At 39.2% G+C, this 12,604-nt stretch overlaps 1 protein-coding gene across 2 annotated transcripts; it reads right to left on the bottom strand.

Moving 5' to 3' along the window:
* Positions 1-250: 250 nt before the first annotated feature.
* LOC112253750 (dipeptidyl peptidase 4) lies at positions 251-10,714 on the bottom strand. Of its 2 annotated transcripts, XM_024425724.1 has the most exons (25): positions 10,520-10,710; positions 10,291-10,378; positions 9,640-9,732; positions 9,195-9,286; positions 8,890-8,964; positions 8,579-8,631; positions 6,619-6,691; positions 6,110-6,230; positions 5,710-5,864; positions 5,181-5,278; positions 4,902-5,043; positions 4,665-4,703; positions 4,434-4,532; positions 4,207-4,331; positions 3,940-4,064; positions 3,513-3,563; positions 3,331-3,429; positions 3,150-3,219; positions 2,726-2,920; positions 2,142-2,196; positions 1,881-1,980; positions 1,700-1,758; positions 1,504-1,576; positions 1,181-1,254; positions 251-1,034 (listed from the first exon to the last, which is right to left on the bottom strand). In XM_024425724.1, exons 1-25 carry the CDS (start codon positions 10,520-10,522, stop codon positions 942-944), a joined length of 2,250 nt encoding a protein of 749 aa, XP_024281492.1. In that variant the 5' UTR covers positions 10,523-10,710; the 3' UTR covers positions 251-941. The 2 variants fall into 2 exon arrangements, 1 of the variants encoding a protein (XP_024281492.1); XR_002954065.2 differs by lacking the exons at positions 251-1,034; positions 1,181-1,254; positions 1,504-1,576; positions 2,142-2,196 and having other exon boundaries at positions 10,520-10,714.
* Between the last annotated feature and the right edge of the window lie 1,890 nt (positions 10,715-12,604).

Genomic DNA, 12,604 nt, shown 5'->3' with positions numbered 1-12,604 from the left:
AAGAGTGTGCAAAGCTGTCATGAAGGCAAAGAGTGGCTACTTTGAATAATCTAAAATCTAAAAGATATTTTGATTTGTTTAACACTGTTTTTGGTTACTACCTGATTCCAAAGGTGTTATTTCATAGTTTTGATGTCTTCACTACTATTCTACAGTGTAGAAAATAGTAAAACATTTAAATAAACCCTTGAATGTGTAGGTGTACTGTACTGTATGTACTGTCAATCCCCTACAGTAAGAATCCACAATCTAGATTTAAACAATTTTATTGAAACAGTAGACACACACACTGTAGGTGCAAAGGTCTTCCAATATTCCCTTTATAAAAACATACAGTATGTTTGTACAATGTAAAATACAAAGCAATATAATGTATGGACATTCATGTTGATACCTCATAAATAAAACAGTGCAATCAAGGCCCTTTAATGGATACAAGTCAGACATGCTTAGTCACTGGCTGATCAGTTCTCACAAAGCTCTTTGGTATTTCAATATAATCACATCCTTCATTTCAAATGTAACCCCATAACTCGCAGTGAGGCTCAGAACAAACAACGATAGATCAATCCTGCTGATGTCATTGTTTTATAACTGTATAGAGAGAGGAGAGTCCTTTGGAGTGTATGTTTGGGTACTGGCTCAAACAACTCAATTGATCAGAAAATAGGACAACATTCAATTAGATTTACATCATTTAGTAGACGTTCTTATGCAGAACTACTTCCACGAGCAATTAGGGTTAAGTGCCTTGCTCAAGGGCACATTGGCATATTTTTCACCTAGCCGGCTCGGGGATTCAAACCAGCAAACTTTTGGTAACTGGCCAAACGGTCTTAACCACTAGGCTACCTGCTGTCCAAATGAATTGCAAATGAATTTGGGGCAGTTTGGTTATCGTTCGGCAAGCATCAGGTTGGGCATCATTCGTTCGAATGGCATCAGGCGAAGCACCTCTGGAGGAAGTGACTCATGTGGGTATAGACATGCTGATTGGCTGAACCATCAAGACCATGGTCCTTGTCCGTGTACCACTGTAGTAAAGTGATAGAAAGAAGGAATAAGCACAGATCATGTGTTTATTGGAGAAGTGCTTTCATGGAGCAGGTTGATGGAGGTATAAAGCTGTACAACCACTGATTGTGTAGATAACTCATCAATCTAAAATCTAAATATTTACCATAGCCTCAAAGTCCACTTGTTCCTCAACCAGAGCTGCAGAGATCTGAGCAGCTTGCTGAAAATGGACGTTGTCTGAAACAAATAGAGAGATATAAATAACAATTTAACAGTATCCGATGTGTAGTGTTTTCCTATTCTCACATGATATGGTAAAGCCTCAGGAAAAGTATGCACACTGCTTAGTTAACACTTTTAGCTTCCTAAAACGAATGGGTTTACAAAGTCAAATGAATAGTCTAGACTCTAAACATTGCACGGTTGTTAATTACACAGGCGGTGTGTTTTTACAGAACATTCCAGAAATACTAGAGGAGGCTTCACCATCTGCTGTCCCATGGACCAGAAGGTATTGCACTGATTTGAAGTTCTTAGCTCTGGCTGTCACTGTGGAGTTCTGTAAAACACATCTACATTCAGTTGTTTCCGTGGAGAGTAATACCAGTTTGGATAACACAGGCCATAGTATAAAATCATGTGTATAAATAGCCATTTAAAACATTGGCTTTGGTACACTTACTTTGTAGAATTCAAGATTTTCAGAAGGTTGATTCATGTAACGTTCTGTGTAGATTGTATCTGAAATATTGAACGTCGGGGACATTTTATGGATCATTTGCAATGATTTACAATTAGATATTTAGCTAACATGTATATTATTGTAAATATATTAAGAACATATCAATAACAGAATGGCATACCATAATAATCCCACTTGGAAACTGGGGCAACTGCCATTCCACATTTGAAAACTCCACTCCCAGCTCCTAGAACCATTGACGTGACATAACCTCCATAGGACTATAAAACACAATGACAGCCGATCATTTTGGCCATGAATTCAGATAAGATTAGATTACTCAAGGCATTCACACAAGATGATTGCACACATGCTGCATTTCATTACGTTGCACTTGATGGTTCCAACTGATCATATGTTCAAACCTTATGCTTTAACTTACCCAACCCCAAATTGCTATTCTGCCTTTGTCGACAAAGCCCATATTGGTGAATTCTCTGAAAGAGACAAGTGACTTGCTGGGATTGGGAACCACCATTACAAACACAAATTAATTTAAACGTGATGGTCAATTAAAAGGGGTTCTAATGGATCGTGACCACTGATGGTCCATGGTCTAACTCTAATCTCTACTGTCCTTCGTCAGTGAGTCATCACTGTCCCTCTGACGTGAGATAAGGGAGAGGTAAGTAATGTTGCATTCCAGCTGACCACATGTGACGTCTGATCAGTCACATCATTAGCCTGGTGGTCAGATCTGTATGTTCTTTAACCAACACCTCTGTAACATCCGTTGTCCTGCCAGACAGGAAACATTTAGCATGAAAGTGGAGATGAAGAGGAGTTGGATAAAGCACATAAAGATCTGTCCACCAGGCTATTTTGCTCATAAAGCTCAAACCACAATAGCCTTGGAATCTCTAAATATCCATGTAGAAATATATTGTGTTAAATCATGTTATCAAAATGTCCCTATTGCAGTGTGACACAGTATAATACAAAGCAAGCTGTTTGAGTCAACCTTACTTTGCGGCCGTTATCTGATCTTCCACTTCATAGGTTCCCAGACGTCGGTAGATGGAGTGCATTAGCTTGTCACCTTGGTAACCACTTCCCCTTCCATCGAAGCTGGCAACAATGACCTTCTCCGTGCTCGCCAGGTATGCGGCCCAGCCTAACCTGTAGCGGTAGTCTGCTTTCTGACTGCAAGGCCCTGCATACCTGGAACACAAAAGAGGAAGACCAACGTTATGGTTAGCGCCCAGAGTTTTCCCTGACCACTTGAGCTCACCAGAAAACACTGCAGACTTCTGAATTTAACTAGGGCCAATAGTATTTCCTGCTCAAGTCATGTTGTCAGGATTAACTCCAGGCCCACCTTATTACTACAGGAATTCATCATCAGATAAAGCAGATGTATTCACAGAGGTTAATGAATTAACATTCGTACACATCAATAAGTAAGGGGTATTTATTGGATTTATCAAATCCAGGAGGCAAGGTCATCTGGTACCAAAGATCTGTCGGGAGAAACAGAAACATCCATCAGTGGACATCGAGCGAGGGATGTCCCATGGTTTTAATATTGGTTGAAAGATTGAATTTAAGTCTTTAATAGTCGAAAACCTTACTGAATTCTCCTTGCTTGATAAAGCCGCGTCGCATGGTGGGCATGTGGATCTCAGACAGAAGGCCTTCTAAAGCCATGTTGTCCTCAAGAACCTGCATCTCTAAACAGGGCGATGAGAAGATGCACGTTGCTTGGCTTATATCATTTATTTCCATCTCACACTAGTAAATGCAACTGGCCTACCTCTACCAGCATCCCTGTTGTCCCTGAGAGTATACAGAGGTAGTCCAGGACCTGTGGAGACAAACACATATTTAATATAGTGTGTGTCCAAACAAATGATCTAGAAGCACTACAACTACAGAAAATATAATTTTAAAGTAAATACCCCGGCTGGGATTTTGTTTAGGGATGTCACAGCACCAGTATTGCAATGACTTGACTGCACAAACACTGTTGGGATAGTGGGTTGTGTAGTGTGTGTGTGTGTGTGTGTGTGTGTGTGTGTGTGTGTGTGTGTGTGTGTGTGTGTGTGTGTGTGTGTGTGTGTGTTTGTGTGTGTGTGTGTGTGTGTGTGTGTGTGTGTGTGTGTGTGTGTGTGTGTGTGTGTGTGTGTGTGTGTGTGTGTGTGTGTGTGTGTGTGTGCTTGTATGTTGTGTGGCTGACGGACCTGAGCAGTCCATGCGGAAGAAAGAGGCATTATGGCTGAAGTAAGCTGAGTTGTATTGACACCTGTCCTCATTCAGGGTACAGGTCAGGCACTGGGTGGTGGGGGGAGTGGCTCCGAGAGTGATCCTGACACACAAACACAAACAACTGACATGATTCTATTGGCTACAAATATAGAGTGAGAGTAAGTCATAGATTATGCATGTTGGAAATTACTGAATGAGCAGGACAGAACGAAGGCATGAAAACGAAAGAGTGATATTCTTACTTGTAAACGTTTCTCCCTCCTGGCTTGTGACCATATTGGTTGCTTGAATAGTATATGGTGTTGCTCGTCACTTTTAAAATGTCAATGACCTCCCAAGTCCCTGAGGTGACAGCTGTTGCTGTGCCCTGCAAGGACCCCATACAAATATTACAAATCAAGTGTGTATCATAACCATGTCTGGGTTACTGAGAAGGTGCATGAAGAGAAGTGTACTACTTAGTACTTACACCTGTTACGTGATGAATATGTTTATAGCCGTTATTGTCACTCATCACAATGTAAAAACCGTCTTTGTTTGCCGATAATGTAGGATTAGAAGGTGAAAACTAGAAAAAAAAACAAAGATAATGTATTTATTTACAGGAATAATCCATGCTTGTTACTTTGTAAATGATGTTTTTATGGCCCAGGGATTGTGTAAACATGTTCCTACTGTTGTGTTCGTATAAAGTACATACCCGTCCAATCCAACCTGTCTTGCTTGTCATGTCAAGTTTCTGAAAACACAACAGAAAAAGTACATGATTTGATGGTTTATTGTAATTTAATAGGAAATGTATTGTTTGTCATTCGTACAGTCTGATCCGATCTGTGTGACATATTAGGACCCCAACAAGTTCTCTGTGGTAAGGGGGATGAGAGGACAGGAGGGGAGGGCGGCGGGAAAACGTGGGGTGGGGGCGTTTATGACGTACCTCTAACGTATTCTCGATCCAGGTGTTTCCGACTATGCTGAAGTCGTAGATCTGAAAGCGGAGCTCGTTCTGTTTCCTCTTCTGCCATTGGACAGCGATGCGTTCATCCGTTACCCAGGTGACTGTGGCCAAATAGTGATCACTGTAAAAAACCAACACCACTTGTCTCACAGCTTACACCTAAAATAGATTTTAAAATTCCAATGCAATTGCATTTCTCTCCTACCCTTAAAAATGACAGCATTGTATAATGTATTGTGTACTACAGAGTTTCATTACCCTGCACCAACTGAAGCTGGCACAACAACTTCTGTGATGTTTGATATGTTTGTAGTATCATACACAAACAGCTTCACCACTGGATTGGGAGTACCAGGCTAGAAGATGGAGAAAAAAATACAGTCATGCAAAACAATTACGATGAAATAAAAACAAACTTTGGGTCTTATAGGTTTCTTTCTTACAAGCAAGCACATCTTTAAAATGTATTTTTTAATGCCTTGTTTTATAATGACTATAGATACAGTATCAATGCATTAATATGTGCAAATACAGAGTATATGACTCAAATACACAGTCATCAAGAGAGGTTTCCGAATTGGGAAATCACAGACCAATATAATTTTATTGGGACAGCTTAGACCTGAATGTACCCTGAGTTGTGATAAAACAACATGTTTTTAACCCAGAGGCCTTATGGTCCAGAGTCCAGTTCTCTTATCAACTGCCTCAGAACCTCATGCCAATAATGACCTACTCCAGCACACTTTTTAGATACACATCAAACATACATTAAGTGTTATCTTACCTTAGGATAGGGGAAAATGACCGTGTCAGGATACTGTTCCTTCCCATACCAGGAATACTCTATGTTTTGGACCAGAGTGTCGTTAAACTCAGCATAGGCCAGATACCTCCCTCCAGGTGACCACCACATTGCCTCGTAAGAAGAGAACATTTCCTCTAACAAAACAATCAAAAACCACGGTTAGGCCTACATCAGGATGGCACATCGAGTTTGTGTGTTGTGTTTGCCTGTGTGGCTTAAACTGTTCACAGACTTCTGTGTTGTCAAAAGAGAAACTTGTTCACGAGGGACTATATAAATCACACTTTACACAATTCACATCACAGTGCTGACTAATATCTACTAGTTATAGTAAGAGGTATGTAAGATTCACAGCTGCCTTCTTGTATGTAATGCTTACCCTCATACACCCAATCTGGGATGCCATTTAAAATGTTGTTGTGTTTTCCATTGGAGGTCACCTGTATGGCCTTAGCAGTAGGGCTGGTCTTCACATAGACATCATTTTCCCACACAAAGGCCTGCATGTGAGAGGAACAGAGATATGGAGATAAGTCTTAATGACTCGAGTTCCTCTTTAAACAAAGGTATAACACTGTAATATGCACACTAGTGTGAAATATCTTTTGGTTTTCCAAGTAACCTGCAATATTATGTTTAGAGTAACAGTAACCTATTACATGTTGTCAATAAGTAATTTATTTGGAGCGTGATGAACTTTGAACTGAAGACAAACAAAAGTACATGTTGAATTGTTGGGTGAGTCCTATTGATGATGAGTGTTTGGAGGACGTGTTGAATTGACAGCATATGGTGGCTGACCCATAAGAGTGTAATGGGTCAGCCACCAGAGAAGCATAGTATATAAACAAGTCCAATGGTTTCTCTCAAAGTGTCCTTTTAACTTACCATTTTGTTCCCTATTGGCGCCCATGCAAACAAATGGACTCGGTGAGGGATGTCTGGTGTACTGAGAAATGTCCTAAAATGAGAATAAATAAAAACTAACAGTATTAATGTCTTTCAGTTTGACAAAACACCATATACAGAAAATATTCAGATCCCTTGACTTTTTCTACATTTTGTTACGTTACAGCTAGAGGTCGACCGATTATGATTTTTCAACACCTCATACCGATTATTGGAGGACCAAAAAAGCCTATACCGATTAATCGGACGATTTTTATTTATTTGTAATAATGACAATTACAACAATACTGAATTAACACTTATTTTAACTTAATATAATACATCAATAAAATCAATTTAGCCTCAAATAAATAATGAAACATGTTCAATTTGGTTTAAATAATGCATAAACAAAGTGTTGGAGAAGAAAGTAAAAGTGCAATATGTGCCATGTAAGAAAGCTAAAGTTTAAGTTCCTTGCTCAGAACATGAGAACATATGAAAGCTGGTGGTTCCTTTTAACATGAGTCTTCAATATTCCCAGGTAAGAAGTTTTAGGTTGTAGTTATTATAGGAATTATAGGACTATTTCCCTCTATACCATTTGTATTTCATTAACCTTTGACTATTGGAAGTTCTTATAGGAACTTTAGTATTGCCAGTGTAACGGTATAGCTTCCATCCCTCTCCTCGCTCCTCCCTGGGCTCGAACCAGGAACACATCGACAACAGCCACCCTCGGAGCAGCATTACCCATGCAGAGCAAGGGAAACAACCACTGCAAGTCTCAGAGGGAGTGACGTTTGAAACGCTATTAGCGCGCTAACTAGCCAGCCATTTCACTTCGGTTACACCAGCCTCATCTTGGGAGTTGATAGGCTTGAAGTCATAAACAGCGCAATGCTTGATGCACAACGAAGAGCTACTGGCAAAACGCACAAAAGTGCTTTTCGCGTAACAGGCAGTCTCCTTGTGGAGTGCAACAAGAGGCAGGTCGTTATTGTTGGACTAGTTAACTGTAAGGTTGCAAGATTCTGTCTTCTGCCCCTGAAGGAGGCAGCTAAACCACCGTTCCTAGGCCTTCATTGAAAATAAGAATGTGTTCTTAACTGACTTGCCTAGTCAAATAAAGATGAAATAAAGGTGTAATTTTTTTGTTGTCAAAATCGGTGTCCAAAAATACCGATTTCCGATTGTTATGAAAACTTTAAATCGGCCCTAATTAAATCGGCCATTCTGATTAATCGGTCAACCTCTAGTTACAGCCTTATTCTAAAATATATTAGATAGTTTGCACCTGAGCTCAATTTCGAGTCTCAGCAAAGGCTCTGAATACTTATGTAAATAAGGTATTTCTGTTTTTTATTTGTATTTAAGATTTCTAAACAGGTTTTTGTTTTGTCATTATGGGTTATTGTGTGTAGATTTTTATTTTTTATTACCTTTATTTAACTAGGTAAGTCAGTTAAGAACAAATTCTTATTTTCAATGACAGCCTAGGAACAGTGGGTTAACTGCCTGTTCAGGGGCAGAACAACAGATTTGTACCTTGTCAGCTCAGGGGTTTGAACTTGCAACCTTCTGGTTACTAGTCCAACTAGTCCAAGGCTCTAACCACTAGGCTACCCTGCCACCCTGATGAGGATTTTTATTTATTTAATCCATTTTAAAATAAGGCTGTAACATAACAAAATGTGGAAAAAGGGAAGGGGACTGAATATTTTCCGAATGCACTGTAAATGCGTCCCTATGAATCATTTGCAGTAAACAATACATTTTATGGCCCTCTTCAGTTCCTCTATTTGTTGAGTACTGGTGACCATTTCCTGCACTAGTCCCATGAATAAAATTAAACTCCCTATGTTCTCTACACTGCATATGTAATTCTCAAAGTCAAAGGGATATTGAAGATGTGTGTATAGTACACATTTGCAGATAAGAACAGTTGAAAGAGGCTTACGAGTCTGCCAAATCATAAAGAGAATATGAAGCTGTGAAGGAGTGTCTCCATATCTGTTGAAATAAATGAAGCAAAGTATAATTAGGAATTTGATTAGTAGCACAGATCAATTACTTATATACATTAATTAATACATTAATTCAATTAGATGTATTTATTTTTAAACTTTATTTATCCCTGCAGGGCAATTACTTTGGGCACATAAGTCTGATTCTGCAACAACAACCACACCACAATGACATGCCACACATAGCTACTTCACAGCAGGATAGCACAACAGCAACAAATCATTAAATAGCACAATACATTACCTTAGTCCAATTGCTCTTGAAAGCAACATATCTTTTATCAGCAGACACTACATAATCAGAGGCAGCCACTTGATCCTATTTTTCAACAAAAAAAGGAGCTGTGTTATACATGACACAAACACTCCTTCCTTCACCATGCTTACTTCCAAATATGTACAGACAGACAGACAGACAGACAGACACACACACACACACACACACACACACACACACACACACACACACACACACACACACACACACACACACACACACACACACACACACACACACACACACACACACACCCATGAGGGGTATCTTACAAATGTGATGCTGCTCAGGAATTCTGAGTTGTTTCCTGTAATCAGGTTGTGAAGGAAGACTGAACCGTCTTTTTGATGCAGATACTCATGGTCTATGAGGAGGGGAAAGAAGAGAGGAGTTTAATAATAACGAACTAACTGACGTTTAAGTTGAAATATCAGCAGTGTTGCTACTCGGGTCTCTGCCTAGCACTGATGATTTAACAAAAAGCCAAAGTGTGCCATTTAAATAGATGCAGTACATAGGCCTAGTATTGTTCTTTATTGTTTCTTATCATTTTTTAATGGGAACATTGTGTTGTTGGCTTACATCTAAACGTACATCCTACCGGGGAGAGAGTGTTGTGTAATACATTCCAGGCACACAATTACTGACTGGATTGAACATAACAGCCATCCACTCATTTACATACAGTTGATTGATTAGGCTTCTAGGGTGTTTTACCTGAGATCCAGCGCATGTTGTAGGATCTGGCCCTGATGGAGCTATTGAAGACATCACTGAGAGTGAACGTCCTCTGAGCCGTCACTTTTTCCTCTGAAACATGGGGCTCAAAGTTAGCATTCACTTATGTATTGTACTATACTCTATACTAGGAGGAATGTATCAGTGAAAACGACAGCAAGTCATAGGCTACTATAATGACTCATAAGACTACACTGCATTTACACATGATTAAACAGGGTCTTGATAAAAATAGATACGGATCATGGGAGGAGGACTATAAGATTGTAACAGATAACAATGTAAGAGCAATGTACATTTGACTGGGTTTGTAGAGCTGCTATAACTGAGGTAAATGTGCTAGTAGGCTACACAAATGTGGTACCTGCATAGAAGATGTGATATTGCAACAAGGTCCTACATTTCTAAAGCAATAAAGGACTAGGTCTACATGTTTGTATGGCACATGGATGATGTAAAAGTGTTTAATTTATACAGTGTTCTGTTACAATAATACAATATTATTATCCAGTGTATGCAATGTTCTATTGTAATAATAAAATACTTATTCTGAGAAGTTTTTTTTTTTCCAGTTATGGTAGGCTACAATTTAATGGGTCACTGAAAGCAACTGAAAGTGGAACCACTCACCGTTCAGATATATTGCCGTGGGCACTGCTATCAAGATGATGACGACAGCAAGCCCCAAAAGTCCCAACACCACCTTACCTATGGAATTCTGTCAAAGGTGAATAGAATGATGGAAAAATGTAATGAAATAAATCGTTGTTTGAGGTATCTAGATTTGCGACACTTGTTCATCAACGAAATGTTATGTTGTATTATAAACAAATTATTGTCATTGAGTTTTTAAGTTTACCATCCTGCCGATTTGAAGGTGGTGAATCCGTTTATATTCAAAATCACATTGACAGTAAACACGTTACCCACTAAACTGTTGATGTGTAAATGGTGCAAAATAAAGTTCTGCGCAAGATAATTTCTGTAAAATATTATCTCAACGTCGGTTATAAAGCTGGGGCAATAAAATTCCGAAGTCCAAGTTAAAGCTCGTGAAGTTTGAACGTGTCTATTTTTTTCCCCAGCGCCTGTTTTTGTGGTGAAGTTTATGGTTACTTATTGACTATTGTCGGATTTCATCTATACACAACTTTTATACACAAAACCGTTGAACAGTTGTAGAACAAGAATAGCCTTCAACACGCAAATGATTAATTGAAGGCTATTCTTGTTCTACAACGGCATCCAGACACTGCATTTACAGTATTTAATTATTTTATAATTCCATTCAATCTGAATTAGGCATACATGTTTTATCTCCCTTTTTGAAGGGAATTGTTTGGGAATTTTGTAAGGCATATGTCCTTGTGAGGGCAGGGTAGTCACATATGACTCTTGAGTGAATATCAACAATAAACTGACGTTTCATGTCTCACTGCTAATGGTATAAAAACAATGTAGCCTAATTCACAACTGCGTTGGATGACACTGACGTCACAGTTGGGCGAGATCTAGTGCGCTAGCATCCCTCTTGCACATTGGGTCAAAGAGTATCACTACTCTAAACTACTCATGGCTACAATTTATATTTACAAACTTCATTAATGAACTTCCTACTTGGGGTTCAGGTCATGTTCCCCTCTTTAATCAGCGTGGGATCTCAACAGAAGTGTGAAAACAAATACCGGTCTACATTCAGATACAGTATATCTGAGAACCAAATGAGTGTATATTAAGTGCAATTTAGTGACTTTTTTATTGGTTGCTTTCCTATTAACATTTTTCTTTAGATTCATTGAATTGTCACAGTAAGCTGTAACTCAACCAAAGGTGGTGGAATGATTCTCAAAGCTTAATTCCAATTTATGTGGTGATGTAATGCCTTTACTTCAAGGTCAACAACAAAGCCCCCTCTATTTTATTCTCAAGGGTTTTATGACATTGTCATCACATCTGATTTTTTACATGACTCACAATTATGATCATGATGTCAGAGGCCCGCAGCTTGTGAACTTATGCTTCTGGTTATCGGCGGATTCAACCAGTTTCTCTGCGTAGGACTTACTCCATCTTATGGACTTTGTGTACAAGGCTACAAAAATAGATAGGGGTTACGTTAACTTTTACAACATGTCAACAGACAGACAAACAAGCAATTTTACAAGAAAAAGCTCTTTATTGAGAGACCGAGAGAGAGAGAGAGAGAGAGAGAGAGAGAGAGAGAGAGGAATACTTATATAGCTGTCTTGATGAGTAAAGATACAGTAACATGGGTTGAAAAGCTCAATAACTAGTGGAAGGGTCACTGATGAGTCCATAAGTGATGAGCATTTGAAGATAAAGACTAAAAGCCAGTTAAAAGCTTAACAAATATCAGGTTCTTTTTTTATTGACCTGAGCACTAGCAGCCTTTGCTGCTCTCGTTCTCTCAGACCGGACTTCCTATGCGAACAAATAGATCACTCTATTTTTGCCTGATGCAGTATAGTTTGAGGAGCATTACACCGTGGATCTTTCCATTTACAGTATCTATTCTCAGATTCATGGTTAGGGCTAATGAAATTGTTTCCAGGTGTCACTTTGAACACGTTTTAGGTTTTATTGGCGTTCCTGGAATGAGAGAGGGGGAGGAGGGGTTAATAGTGGAGTACAGTGAGCACTATGGCGCAACATCATACCATAAAGCCATGGTTGATACTGGTGATTTTTCCTCTCTCTGGCTGTTCTGTCCTTGGTTTTTACAACACATAGTCTCTGTTTCCTATAGCTTCCTATTGTCCCTTGAATAGATGGAAAACTGTGGCATTTGAAGGTACACTGTGATGACAGGAGGTTGGTGGCACCTTAATTGGGGAGGGCGGGCTCATGGTAATGGCCGGAGCAGTATAAGTGGAATGGTATCAAATACATCCAACATACGGTTTCGATGTGTTTGATGCCATTC

This window comes from Oncorhynchus tshawytscha, linkage group LG07 (genome assembly GCF_018296145.1).
Source record: "Oncorhynchus tshawytscha isolate Ot180627B linkage group LG07, Otsh_v2.0, whole genome shotgun sequence".
Taxonomy (NCBI): Eukaryota; Metazoa; Chordata; class Actinopteri; order Salmoniformes; family Salmonidae; genus Oncorhynchus; species Oncorhynchus tshawytscha.
Note: the sequence above shows the minus strand (reverse complement) of the source record. Positions and strands in the feature narration are given on the sequence as shown.

Coding starts and splice junctions, on each gene's coding strand:
- LOC112253750 (XM_024425724.1), bottom strand. Junction 9,733..10,290: donor CACGGCAATATATCTGAACG/GTGAGTGGTTCC, acceptor CCCATGTTTCAG/AGGAAAAAGTGACGGCTCAG. Junction 1,981..2,141: donor GAATAGCAATTTGGGGTTGG/GTAAGTTAAAGC, acceptor TGTGTTTTATAG/TCCTATGGAGGTTATGTCAC.